The sequence below is a fragment of the Ostrea edulis genome, chromosome 1, assembly GCF_947568905.1.
Source record: "Ostrea edulis chromosome 1, xbOstEdul1.1, whole genome shotgun sequence".
NCBI lineage: Eukaryota > Metazoa > Mollusca > Bivalvia > Ostreida > Ostreidae > Ostrea > Ostrea edulis.
Window position 1 is genome coordinate 26260229 of NC_079164.1, and position 13745 is coordinate 26273973.

Genomic DNA, 13745 nt, shown 5'->3' on the forward strand with positions numbered 1-13745 from the left:
CATTCCCACATAACATTTGTTGCATGGGGTAGAATTACAAAACAACTGGTATCTACAAACCAATTCCTTTTGGACTCAAAATCAAGAGCTTTTGCAGGAACATCTCACACTGAACTTAACCTTGTGCTTTGACTGGTCACTCCCTAACCTTGAAATTAAATCTGACAAAAAACTGGGATGGAGTACAGAACAAAGATATGAATAATATTGAATATCCTGCTATTAATGTATATGATTCATTTTTATTGAAATAAGTTCCTGGTATTCCTGAATGTAACAAAGTACTGTGCTTACCTGCTGGAAATAGGCAGTCTGAATCTGCTCACTTAAACATCTAGCCAAGTTGGCATTTTTGCTATGTCTCAGTTGAATCAATATGGCTGGCAGACCAAGATGACTGGCAAATGCTAGTTCCTGCTTGAATCCCTAAATTTAAGAGTTTTCAAATATAAAACTGTTTCATAATTCTAAAGCTATATGGTATAAATTTTACACTAGAAAATTCTCATGGAAAAGATGTACAGTAAAACAAGGTTGTAGCGAACCTCCAGGGCCAGTGAAAAGCAGTTCATTATGACCAAATTTCATTACATCCAATAAATGTTTCTCTCACAAGGGATTTTAAAAATATATCACTTCGCAATAAGGATGAATTCACTATACGCCTGTTGTACTGCATATCTAGTAAAGTTTAAAACTTTCCCATACTTTGTTTTGGTTAGCTGCAATAATGTAGCCCTATCCAATTTTTTTTATTCTGACGTTTTCGGGATAGGGCTACAATTCCATAGGATCTCCGTAATGGTGCAAAATAATTTTATGAATAACCGATAATAAACTCTGTGTATTAGTCCCAAATGTTGTTTACACCAAAAGGAGTACCAACTTTGTGCTCGGGCATGTCTAATAAAGGTGTTTTTCATTAAATATAATGTACAGCATGCAAAATTCTTCGTCTGCTCCGCCATGCTTGTTATCGCGAGATCTCGTAGGTGGATCTAATGAAAAACCTAAACATTGACAATCAACGCGAAAATGTAGTTACTCGAGCCACTTCGACAAAGAAAGGAAAATCATATTGTTGCAGAAAGAATTTACACTCTGCTGTTCGGTTTTTAACTTGATATTAAATTCAAACCTTTTCAATACCGACGAAATAGCTTTCGCCTCCATACTTGTCCATTGATGTAAATACTACCTTATATGGCATATGCAAATGACTTGACAATCGGAAGTTGAAACTTCAGTACATCAAACATGGCGCACAAATATGAATCGAGAAATTGGAATTTATCGAAATTGTTGAAAACGGTAGAATAGAGCCTCACAAATCTTAAGTTGCAGGTTGTAAGTTTATATATTGACTAAGAAACATAGAATATCATTTTATTTACGTAAAGAAAGTCAGGAAATGTATAGAATGAGCGCAAATGTTGCGGGAGTGAATCACTCCCGCATTTGCACCATTACGGAGATCCTTAGGAGTTGTAGCCCTCTCCCTAACAAAAAAAAAAAAAAAAAAAAAAAAATCAGAGAGGGCTACATTATTGCAGCTATGTTTTGGTAAGAATGAAATAGAAGCAATATGCCGTAAAAAAAAAAAAGGGTCAATCATTGTTCATTGACAAAACAAATACAGCAAGGGCTCTCTCCCTCTATTTATATATCATGCCAGCTTCAGTCAAAATTGTTCATTATGAACATGGATGCAGTAAATTTACGCATATCACAGTTTACAAGTTTACTGAATCTGTGGTAGTGTGACGTCTCCATACGAGTGAAACATTCTTGAGTGGGACGTTAAACAATATGAAATCAATCAATCAATCATGGTAATGTTATCATGTTTCTTAATCTGCAAATGGTTGTAATGAATTCAGATGTATAGTGAATTTGCAGATATATCAACTAATTTTTATTCCCAAAAAGCATTAAAAGAATGCACTTGTACTTTTCTTATGACTTTTTACTTTCTACAGAATCATCTTTATTTGAACCTTCTAATACATTTATTTCATTGTTTTACCATTAGACATGCCCTCATCACTAAACGTTAAGATACTAATATTTTTGCTTTGTTAGAAAAAACTTCTATTTGTATTATTCTCTCAAATGTTTCATCAGTTATCAACATCTAATAGAATTATCACATTGCATCCACATGTGTTTGTAAACAAGTGGTAAACCTAACCAGAGTTTAAACTTAGCACTCGCCCACTCGCCAATTACGAGTAAAATTTTGAGTGGGTGCCTAAATTCACTATCTCGCTCGCCACATGGTGAATGTGAACTGGAATTGGTCATAATTGTATCAGGTTCAGTAATCAGTATATCTTTAGCGACCAGACGCTTTTCTGAGAGTTATTTACAAGCTTAAATTAAAGCGTTTTGGATACCTCTTCTAAAACGAAAGTAAACCATGAACAATTTTTACTCAAGTCAATCGACAAGATCATTGATGTCAAAAGACCTTGAAGTTTCTGAGCTTGCCTTAAAAAAAGCAGGATTGCAGTCTTCATGATGATTATAACAAAGGGATATGTAAAAATAGAAAGCTACTGTTAGTGCAAAGAAAGCAGTGTTGTTGTCAGAACAAATTGAAAAGATATTACAGTTCGATTAACAAATAATTTAATAATAAAAGTTTTTGCAGTAGAATATATTTACGCATGCATATAATTTTTTTTTTTAAAAACCTATTTGGAAACCTATTTTCAACCTCTCTAAATATTACTATGCATTCAAACGATATAATGAAACAAACGCTCACATTTAATATATGATCCATTCACATGTCTCATGGATTTCTTGCATTATATTTCATCAGATACATGTAGGGCTAGCATTTTTTGTTGTGGGCTCCCAGAAATAACATTTCCTCCTGGAAATTTTTTACTTAAGTTTCAACCCTGCTAAGCCCTGAAAGAGGTCAATAACTACAAAATCTATTTGTTTTGTTTCATTCAGTGGTGTCTATCTACTTAATTGCACACCCTCAATACCTGGCAATTTACCAGTTTTCGCTTTCTTTGATGCATTATGAACTGCACAGTCCACATGAAATTGGAGCATCTAGCACCTCAAAAATGAAACTTTGAGTCTGGCCCACACCAGTAGTATGTTGTTATCTACATTATTACAGACAAATTTAAAATGTTCAAAAAAATATTCAAAGATAAATCTGTAGGTTGTTCTCCACCTGTAGAATGACAATTCTTCTTAAATTAAGGCTTTGTAAAATTGCCTTAAATTGCCTAAAACTGTTGTTTATTATTCTGATGAAATTCATGTATTAATTAACACCAGTAAATTCTTTCACACCACCTGATTAGAAACTTGCGTAACCACCACAAATTGCAAACTTCCACAATTGTTTCGCAACTTCAGAGTCGATAATAAATAAATGACTCATGTACATAATACAAGTACGCCCCCTAGAAAAATAGGAAAGTTTCTTGATTGTGCACAGTTGTCTAAATCCACGGTACTCTGATGTGTGTTACGAATTAAGCCCAAATGAGAAAGAAAATCAAAGCGAGAAAGGGGAACTTGTTCAGAGCATGTTTTGTGCACTGTGCTGTATGTATGGAGTACATGCAATTTAGGGTAATAATTTAGTTATTAATTACACTAATATGAAATGCAAGTATTAACATAAAATGGAAGTATGATTTTTCGTTAGTCTCATAATCTGACTTTGATGTATACCCCCTACCCACATGTTTTGGAGTAAAAATAAACTGTCCCCTGCCACCCACATTAGTGATATAAACTAGGCGATGCTACGCTAATTTTACTACCCTTTTTCCGACAGCACTGTTTGTTAATGGTAACAAACTGCCGTCTGCATGTAAAAATCTCTGAGGTTTAACTACAAAAGGGATGTCCCACTCCTTAGCATTATGATGCATTGTCCACAGATTCACAATAATCTGGAAATTCAACATCATTTAAGTAGTGTTGTCCGAATTTCGCAAAAGTTTCACCGACTTTGTCCATCTTGTAAAAACACTGTTAAATTATCGCATATATATGTACTTATGAGACTGTACGACACATCATTTCATCTGTTTTAGCAAGAATTATTTTGTTTTAAATCGGTGTTTACAAACAACTGTCACTCGGACATTTGTAATGCATATTCAGAAGATAAATCAAGCAATCCCCCAAGAAAAATAGGAAAGTTTTGGAAAGCAATGACCCTCTCTCTGTCCACTAGGACATGAAAAGGGGAGAAAAACCTATGCATTGAATGACCAGTTCTTTAATGTCCTGTTATGAGTGTTTCCTCACCCCATGGCATCAAGCTGTGATGTCATATGTGCCTAGATCGATCATTTTATCAATGATGATTTATTAGGTGTTGGAAATGGACTCCCTCCCGGTCATATGTTAAAATACTCCAAAAAGTTTGTGCATTTCAAATCAAGACCAGCACTTTCAAACCAGAGGCAACAATTTATAGTGTTCAAAATCCCTCGCCTACAAACATAAATTAAGACTTCTCAAAACAATGGGTTGATAGATAATTTTGTCAGTACATACTAAATGTAGCTCAGCTGGTACAGTAGTGGAAACCAACATATTGGGTTCTGGGGCAGATCTAGGAATTGCTGTTAGAGGGGACACAACTTTATGAGGCAGAGGGTCTACCCCAGTGGGTCCAGCGCACAGCCCTTGTAAGGGCCCAGAGGCTTCCGGAAGTGCCTGGATTTTACAGATTTTATATCATAGGGCATGAAATATGTCTCCTATGTAGACATTTTACTATTTTCTGTCATTTTTTTAATAAGGTGAAATTAAAAAAAAAATGACACAAATTTTAAGGGGTTTTGAAAAAAATGTAAGTTCTCCCAATAAAAGTTATTTCTCAGAGAGTGGAAGAAATTATTGCTTCTTTGTATCTACTTTTTGTTTAAAAGCTAGCTAACAATAGCATTGAACATTAAAGTACACATGTATGTTGTCGTGCAATACGACTGTATATATCTACTACTGTATTTGTCTTGTTAAAATTTTGAATTACCCAAGGATACGTATTGTGCTATCCTTTCGTAAATATTTAGCCTACCAAGTGAATTACTATAGGTATTTAACACCGTTTTCAGGGGGAGGGGCAGCCACAGAAATTGACTTCACAATTGTCTAAAATTTATGTGAGAAAACACAACAAAAACCAATTTTACTGATAACAAGAGACCCACGCGCCACATCGCTCACCCGAGTCATCTTGGCTTATATTTAAAGATTTTTCCTATATAATTGCATGCAAAACTTTGATCCCCTATTGTGGCCCCATCCAACCCCCAGGGGGCATGATTTTAACAAACTTGAATCTGCACTATGTCAAGAAGCCTTCATGTAAATTTCAGATTTTCTGGCCCAGTGGTTCAAGAGAAGATTTTTAAATGACCCCATCCTAATTTTTTTTGCATTTTTGTGATTATCTCCTTTTGAAGGGGGGTGGCCCTTCATTTGAACAAACTTGAAAGCCCTTCACCCAAGGGTGCCTTTGGACAAGTTTGGTTAAAATTGGCCCTGTGGTTCTCGAGAAGAAGTCGAAAATGTAAAAAGTTTTCAGACAGACGACAGACAACAGGCGATCAGAAAAGCTCACTTGAGCTAAAAACGTTTCCATTTTCAACATTTTTGAAAAAGTTTGTAACAACTGTCATCAAGGATGACAGTCTTCACAGGACTGGAGTGGTCCAACAGGCAATAATATTAGGTTGAAAGTGGAGTTTGTAAACAATTAGCATTTTGTAAAGCGGCCCCAATATGATAAATGTAAACAATTAGCATTATGTAAGAGGGGCATCTAACTGATTATATATATTGAAACATTAACTTTATAGTTTAAGGGATAGAAAGTTTCGAAATATCAAAAGAACAAGAGTGAATTTGATTACCAATAGGAAAAGAAACAGGGACTGAGAGATCATATATAACTTCAAGAGATCAAGAATTTCGAAGCTCAAAATTTGAGTCACTTCCAGTCCCTTGTATCATCCAAATTATCACATGGCATCATCAATCACACAAACATAAACATGGTTGTCATGGAAAGCTTTTTATTACGCACTGCATAAAAATTCATATTTACAGTTGTCATTTTCAAACTGCGAAAAATTTTCAAAGCATGAAAATAACAACCACAAACTTGTAAATAGCCAGAATATTCATCATTAAATATATATACATGATCACATACATTTTCAAATAATGTAATTTTTCATGGTTCATGTTTAAATAGCCAAAATGAAATTGAATTAAAGGTTCTCCTAATGTTTTATATAGTTTAGTATTTATATTGTTTAGTATATATATACTCAAAATATAAACTAAATGTATAGTATACAATTATCAAACAGCTTTGTATCTTATTCTTCTGTAGACACAATTAAAGGGTCTTCTCTTACAAGGGGTCACATTGTGAGATTCCCAAAGGACACAGCTCGGTATAAATCTAGCTGTTGTATGAAGAGTCTTCCCTTATTCTATTTCTGGACAATTCATCGAAAAGACAACTCACCGTACAATTCACCGAACATCAACTAATCGAAATTAAAACTCATCTTGACAGCTCATCGAAAGACAACTCATGGAAGGATATATTTCACTGAAAACTCATCAAAAGACAACTCACTGAAGGGTACAACTCACCTAATGTACACTCATCAAAAGTAAAACCAACCCACAAAACAAGTCTAAGAAAGACAACTCACTATTGCAGACGACAAGTGGTTGACATCACTTTTATTAATAATAGAACAGACCCTGAAGCATACTACTACACCAGTGGAATGGGGAATGGTTTGGGAATGAAGGTTTTGATTAGGGAATGAATGCTGAATAGTTTGAATGGAACAGTTCTCTGTGAGAACGAAACAGTTCATATCAGAAACGGAACAATTTAAGATGGAGAACAAATGGTTTAGGTCAGGAATGGACCGCTTGTGTTCGGCCAAGATGGGAATGAAAGGTTTGGCCTCAATTTCAAATTTTACAGTTCGGACTCTTTTGGCACTTATCTATATAGAGACATGGTGATAATGACAGATGAAGAAGGAGAGAAGGGATTAAAGTTTAACCAAATGATTTATTTGAAAATGTTACCATTTATAAAGTGAACCTCAAGGTGTTGGTCTCCAGTTTTGACTTTGTTTGTATTTATAAAGTGGAAAAAATGGGGGATAAAAAATTTAAACATGATGTACATTATATATACAAATAGAATAATTATTAGTCTTACGTACCGTTATTCATACAGGACTGCTTTTAAAAAGAATTCTTCTGGTGTTATTTCAGGTCCAATTTTGATGAAATTGTCACCATATAACTGAGAAATGTCAGGAGCTTCTTGACATAATTTTAAAATAATGATCGGTAAAATTACTGCAGAGGTATTATAAAAAGAATTCAGTTTCTAATAGTACTTATTTCATGGGAATCTAATTCATTGAGTGGTTCTTGAGTGTACGATAGGCAACATGTTAAACAGTGTTAAAGTGAACTATATCATTCATGTATATTTCTTAAAATAAAAATGCTCACTACATGTACTGGTCCTTTAGGCCTAGTGGAAGTGGATGGAATCAGTGATAGAGATATGCTATTTTCAATGACAATTTATTTCCATTTATAGATTTAGTTTTATTAATTTCTAAACTTCTTTAATCTAATATGTTCCTAATAAATAATATATTCAATATATAATGTAAACAACAATTGTGCATTTATAATGATACAAGTCATGTATTCAAATGAATTGGAATTGAAAATTACACAGAAATGCTCATGCTGATATTCTAAAATAATATCTGAATAACATTTACAAACACAACACACTGGGCTTCATCTTAATTCAATAAAGGAGCGCAACTCCGCATTGAATTGATTAACTGTACATGTTTGTAAAGGTATCCATACTATACAAATACTTAGGTAGTTTACTGGGGTTTTTTTTTTTTTACACTTGAAGACACAGAGTGGGATATCAAGGAAGCTAATTCACCTGAGGCGCGACTTCATGTCCAATCATCTGTATGGCAGTGCACCGTTACTCTAGCAACTCTTACTTTCTCAATACACACCCCCACTCGAAGACTACAGTTGAAGATTTATACAAGTAACAAGCAAATAATTCATCTTAATTTCCCTAAATATAAGATTTTTTGTTTTATCAATTGAAGACTTCAAATGCCTTTACTCTGCATGCATGAGCATATCATTTGAAATTTTGTTTGGTTTGAAACCTCTTTGCGATCTCAACCGGAATAAAATCACCCACAACACAATTTTTTTCTCTTTTCATCAACAAACAAAAACTAGATGCTGCCATAAGACAGAAATACCTCAAAGCAAATGTTTGCCTTTAAATATACTCTCTGTCCCATTGGCGAATCCAGAAAGAGGTGAGGGTGTCCGGAGGTTAGACCCCCCCCCTTTCTCTGGGACATCTTTGCAGTTTTTTTAACATTATACTGCTAATTTGAAGGCATACATTTTTTTTAACGTACAAGTTATATAAAAGATTAAATAGAAATGGTTGATATACAGCTGATATATAGCAATGGCTTTATAATGCTGGATATATGTTATTTTTGTTTGATTTTCCTCACTAGTTTTGATGAGTGTCGACAAATTATCTGTGAGATGTCCATTCTATGACCTGTTTTGTCAAATATATGAACTTTTTCAATGAGTTGTCCTATAGGCCTGATAATGATAAGTGAAAAGTCTTACCGCCTCGGAGTTCCTACGGATGACTTCCACCCTAGAGTCTAGCTGTAACCAAGGAGATGTCTTCCCAACAATCAAAGTGCTCCAATCTAAAACAGTATCACACATAAATATTTATAAAATTAATATAAAGTAGGCAATAAATAAAGGGTATGTATCTATATAAATATATATATGGAAAATAAGAGAAAATAACTGTAAACTGTTGATATTTGTGCTCTTAATGGTGTAAAAATTTCTGCAAATGAAATCTTGATAAGTTAATGAAAGTGATTTAGAAAAGCAGTTATTTTTCAATGAATTACATACTAAAATAAATCATAAAATCCGTTGTTCAGGATTTTCAGGCAATAAGTGGAGGTGACGCTATAACAGGTTGGGGGGGGGGGGGTATATCAAGGGAGCACTGTAGTGCATGTAGTGTTAAGTGTTTCAAATGTGGGAATTCTTAATGGAGGAGAAAATTTGCCAGCAACAAAAATTGCTAAAAATTTTCATCATATTCTGTTAGGAAATTAGTCACCAAGGGAGAACATAAAATTTTAGCAAATTTTTATTTTTGTGCTTTATTTAAAGTTTACCATTTTTCATCATAATATTGAGACATTTATGTCTAGGTGTTGGAGATTATATATTAAATGAAGTTGGATGAAGAATTATCATCTTAAAGTCAATAAAAATATGAAATACATCATTTGTAGAATTTCCTTTTTTTTCATATCATGATTTCATAAAAACCTTTTGCATTAGGTGCAAACAATAGACCCATGGGCCACATAGCTCACCTTGGCCCATATTTAAAGATTTTCCCCCTACATATTCGCATATAAAACTTTAATTCCTTTGTGGCCCCAACTTACCTCCAGGGACCACGAATTTTACAAACTTGAACTATGTCAGGAAGCTTTCATGTAAATGTAAACTTTTCTTGCTCAGCAGTTCTTGAGAAGAAGATTTTTAAGATTTTCCCTAAATATTAATGTATATTTTTGATCCCCTATTGTGGCCCTACCCTACCCCCCCCCCCCCTGGAGGGGGGCGTCCAGGGGGGGGGGGGGCATGGTTTTAACAACCTTGAATCTGCAATATACAGTAAAACTCTGATCTAGCGAATTTCTCGGGACCCTCTATAAAAATTCGCTATAAGCGTAATTCACTATGTTTATAGCGAATTCATCATTCAAATATAACAAATTCGTTATAAAACTGATTTGTTCTATATGTATAACAGTTCTATAAGAAAGCAGCAATCGATATACTTGCGTTTGTTTTGTCTTTAAGAGAAATGAAGCCTATATATTTTCGAGAAGAAATATTTTTATACAAGATATATACACATTGATTTATATATGATAATTTATCTTGATGGATTATTAAGTCATGCAAAAACATGTCGAGAGAGAAATGTCAACAAAATTTCGCGCAATACATGTACAGTCTATTGTAATTGTCATTTACTTGTTGATGTACACAAATAAAGGAGTGTGCGATAAAATAAATGCAATCAAACTTCAAATTTAATTAACGAGAATAGTAAACAATACTGACAATATATTTCCTAAACGTATGTGTGAGTATTGTTTTGCATTAACAACCTTTTTTGAAAAAATACAAACAGAAATTTTGTAATAAGTGTGAATCCTTTATGTTAATGGAAAACAATTGTTAAAAATCATAAAAAGAGTTTAAAATGAAAAAAATAAATTTGTTATAAAAGGTGATTTTTACGTTCATTTTTAATTCAAGGGGAATAGGAATTTACTTTGTTATATCCATAAATTCGCTATATCCGTGTTCGTTATAGACGCAGATTTTTATATAGAATATATGAAGAATTTGCCGGGGAAATCTATTTCACTTCGCTATAGCCTTAATTTCGCTATATCCGTGTTCGCTATATTCGAGTTTTACTGTATATGGATGCTTTCATGCCAATATAAACTTTTCTGGTCTAGTGGTTCTTGAGAAGATTTTTAACGATTTTCCCAATATATTTCTATGTAAAACTTTGATCCCACTTGTGGCCCCACCCCACACAAACTTGAATCTTCACTATGTCAGGAAGCTTTCATGTAAATTTGTACTTTCCTGGCCCAGTGAATCTTGAGAAGATTTCCAATGATTTTACCTATATATTCGCATGTAAAACCTTTATTCCCTATTGTGACCCCAATGTACCTCCTGGGGTCATGATTTTAAAGTTGTATGGTCCGAATTTTGACATTTTTTCCACTTTGTAAAACTGCTGTTAAATCATCACACGTACTTATTCATGAGGCTGTATGACACGTCATGCATTACTTCATCTGTTTTAGCCAAAATTATTTGATTTTAAATCGATGTTTACAAAAAACCGTCACTCTGCCATTTCAAATAACAGTCACATGTTCAGTTCAGACTTTCAGATCATCGATGATCTTGTCTGTGTAAAGCTGTGTATTTTGTTACAATTAGTACCTTGACATAAGTTTGAGAGAAATAAAAAATATCAAATACCTCGGACAAATTCATTGTTTAACGTTCTTTCAGTCTTAAATAGACAGTTGCGTGTGAGTTATTACATCATGTTGGGATTCCCCCCGCATGGGACTATCTATAGATAACTAACAGACAATGTACAATTTGTGTGTACCCACTATATTTACTTTTTAAATAATTTTCTACCTGTTTTCTCTTACATACTAATGTTTTCAAGTATGTAATTAAGGGAAAGTTAATAATTTAAAAACTAATTAATATGCTTTAAAGTAATTCTGTTCAAAAATAGTACATGAACATCGGATTATACAGCTTTAAAAAACTTGAATCTGCACTATGTCAGGAAGCTGTCCAGTGGTTCTTGAAATTTTTTTTTTAAATGACCCCACCCTATTTTTGCCTTTTTGTGATTATCTCCCCTTTGAAGGGGGCATGGCCCTTCATTTGAACAAACTTGAAAGCCCTTCACCCAAGGATGCTTTTTGCAAAGTTTGGTTGAAATTTGGTTGAAATCTTCTTCTCCAGAATTGGTTCTGGAGAAGTCGAAAATGTAAAAAGTTTACAGACGGACAACAGGCGATCAGAAAAGCTCACTTGAGCTTTCAGCTCAAGTGAGCTAAAAAGCTACTGTGACAGGAATATAACCTTACCTTGACCTGATAAAGCTAGGTCAGATCTTGTAAGTGGACCAGGACGATTCTTTGCCGGTCCATAAAGAAATTCTCGTTTGTATCTTGGATTCACAATGGGCAGGCAAACAAAATCAAACCTGAGGAGTAGATTATAAATTTTCTTACTGCTTGGTTGTATGGTATTTTTTTTTTATCTTTTCATGTACAGACTTCACTAGGTAAAGAGCTACAAAGAGCTAAGTACACTGTACAGTAAGCATTAAAATCAACCTTGTCTTCAAATTTCATCAATTTGTCATTGTCAAAACACGTTAATTCTTCCCAATATGTAATATTGTTTTTTAAAGAGTTATTTCATAAACATAGCGTTCTTTCTTACAAAACACTGCAAATAATGTTGATGACCTCTTGTAATTTTGGAAGTATTTTATAGGTCCTGTTGACAATGACTATCGTATGTACCTATTGTCAGATACATGTAAGCTAGACTCTCATGCCATTTAGTATTGAGAGTTCTTTTTTCTAGGTCTCATTCAAAAGATGGGAGATTTCATTTCTGACAGACTGCAAAATTCATCTGATTGTCCGACATTTCCGGTAAACAATCAGTTGGAGAGGTAAAATGTTGCATAATTCCAGTAATACGTCACATTCACTTCGGGCCTGACATTTTTGTACTCCAATGATTTCCCGCACATGCAACTTTCTACACAATTATCGCCCTTTGTTTTTAAATTCTGAACATAGTTTCTGGCCTCAAAATATAATAATTGATATGACTGAGGATTTTATCTGTTGTGATTTATTTCATTTGATTAAAAAAATATGTGGAAGGATTAATAGCATTTTATTTTATCTATTTTAACTTTAAATTATAAGGAATACTAAAATGTCAGGCCCGGAGTGAATGTGACGTATTGCAATGGGTCCTCGGTAAAGTCAATGTTTACACGGAATCGAATAAAGTGGATACTGACAGCATTAGAGAGGGGTTAGGAGGCAAATTTAAGTAGGCAAATGTTGTTAGTGATAAATACTTACGAGTTATACTCATTGCGCGGCAGTTCAAAGCGAAACTCAAGATTTCTCCAAAACGGCGTTTCATTCCTGTTCGCTATGCTAACGCATACCTCATGGCTTGGTCAATCAAGTGAATTTTATTGACTTTATTGATAAAATTTAAACTCCTGTGGTAAGTACCACCGTGTATCCTAATGCAAAACAGTCAGAAATACACATAGGGAAAAATGATGTCAAATAAGACAAATCGTGACGAGCCCCTGTGGTTCACATAACAAAGAAGTGTGAGCTTTGTATCTCTCATGTATCTTGACAACTGACACTCAAAGTTTAGCCTGACCATTAGAAATACCCTAATTAAGCATTCTAAACATCAAAAATGGAAAAATAATTTGAAAAAATTTCAGCTCAAATCGTGTCCATGCGATGCCCCTTTAAACTCCGTCAGTATATATCAGTCAAATCGATGATAGAAATTTGGATATAAATCTTACCCTGATTTACAGGAGTTCTCTACTGCTGTATTAATGTCTGGACAACAGTGAAAATCACGACCACAAGACGCACGTGCCATCCTCACGGGCATATTTTGAGGGAATTCGAATGAAATGGATAGATGGATGTCGATCCCGATTGGTAAAGGGTGTGGATGTTGAACCCGGTCCACTAAGGGGATTACATTTCTTTAATACATGCTACTTCTTCAAAACAAACTTCTGGAAAAATTTCTCTTCACAACTTGTGAAAAATTTTTCCTCAATATTTATCAAGCAAAGCCATCCACTAGCACACTCCCTTTGATCCACTCCCCAAAAATAACTGAAAAATTGAGGATTCTTTGTTTATTTTTCAATTCCCAATGCCATCTCACAT

The 13745-nt window shown here is 34.1% G+C and overlaps 1 protein-coding gene across 3 annotated transcripts in view; it reads right to left on the reverse strand.

Annotated features, from left to right (window-relative positions):
- Nucleotides 1–13526, reverse strand: part of LOC125663819 (protein arginine N-methyltransferase 5-like) — a 44642-nt gene extending 31116 nt beyond the window's left edge. For 2 of the 3 annotated variants that reach the window (XM_056154397.1, XM_048896202.2), the window contains exons 1-4: nucleotides 13367–13526; nucleotides 11871–11989; nucleotides 8746–8831; nucleotides 295–426 (exon numbers count right to left, since the gene is read on the reverse strand). In XM_056154397.1, coding sequence (XP_056010372.1) covers nucleotides 295–426; nucleotides 8746–8831; nucleotides 11871–11989; nucleotides 13367–13458 — 429 coding nt within the window. In that variant the 5' untranslated portion in view covers nucleotides 13459–13526. Of the gene's footprint in view, nucleotides 1–294; nucleotides 427–2770; nucleotides 2830–8745; nucleotides 8832–11870; nucleotides 11990–13366 lie in introns of those variants that run through there. The other variant, XM_048896203.2, reaches the window with a different exon arrangement.
- Nucleotides 13527–13745: the final 219 nt, after the last annotated feature.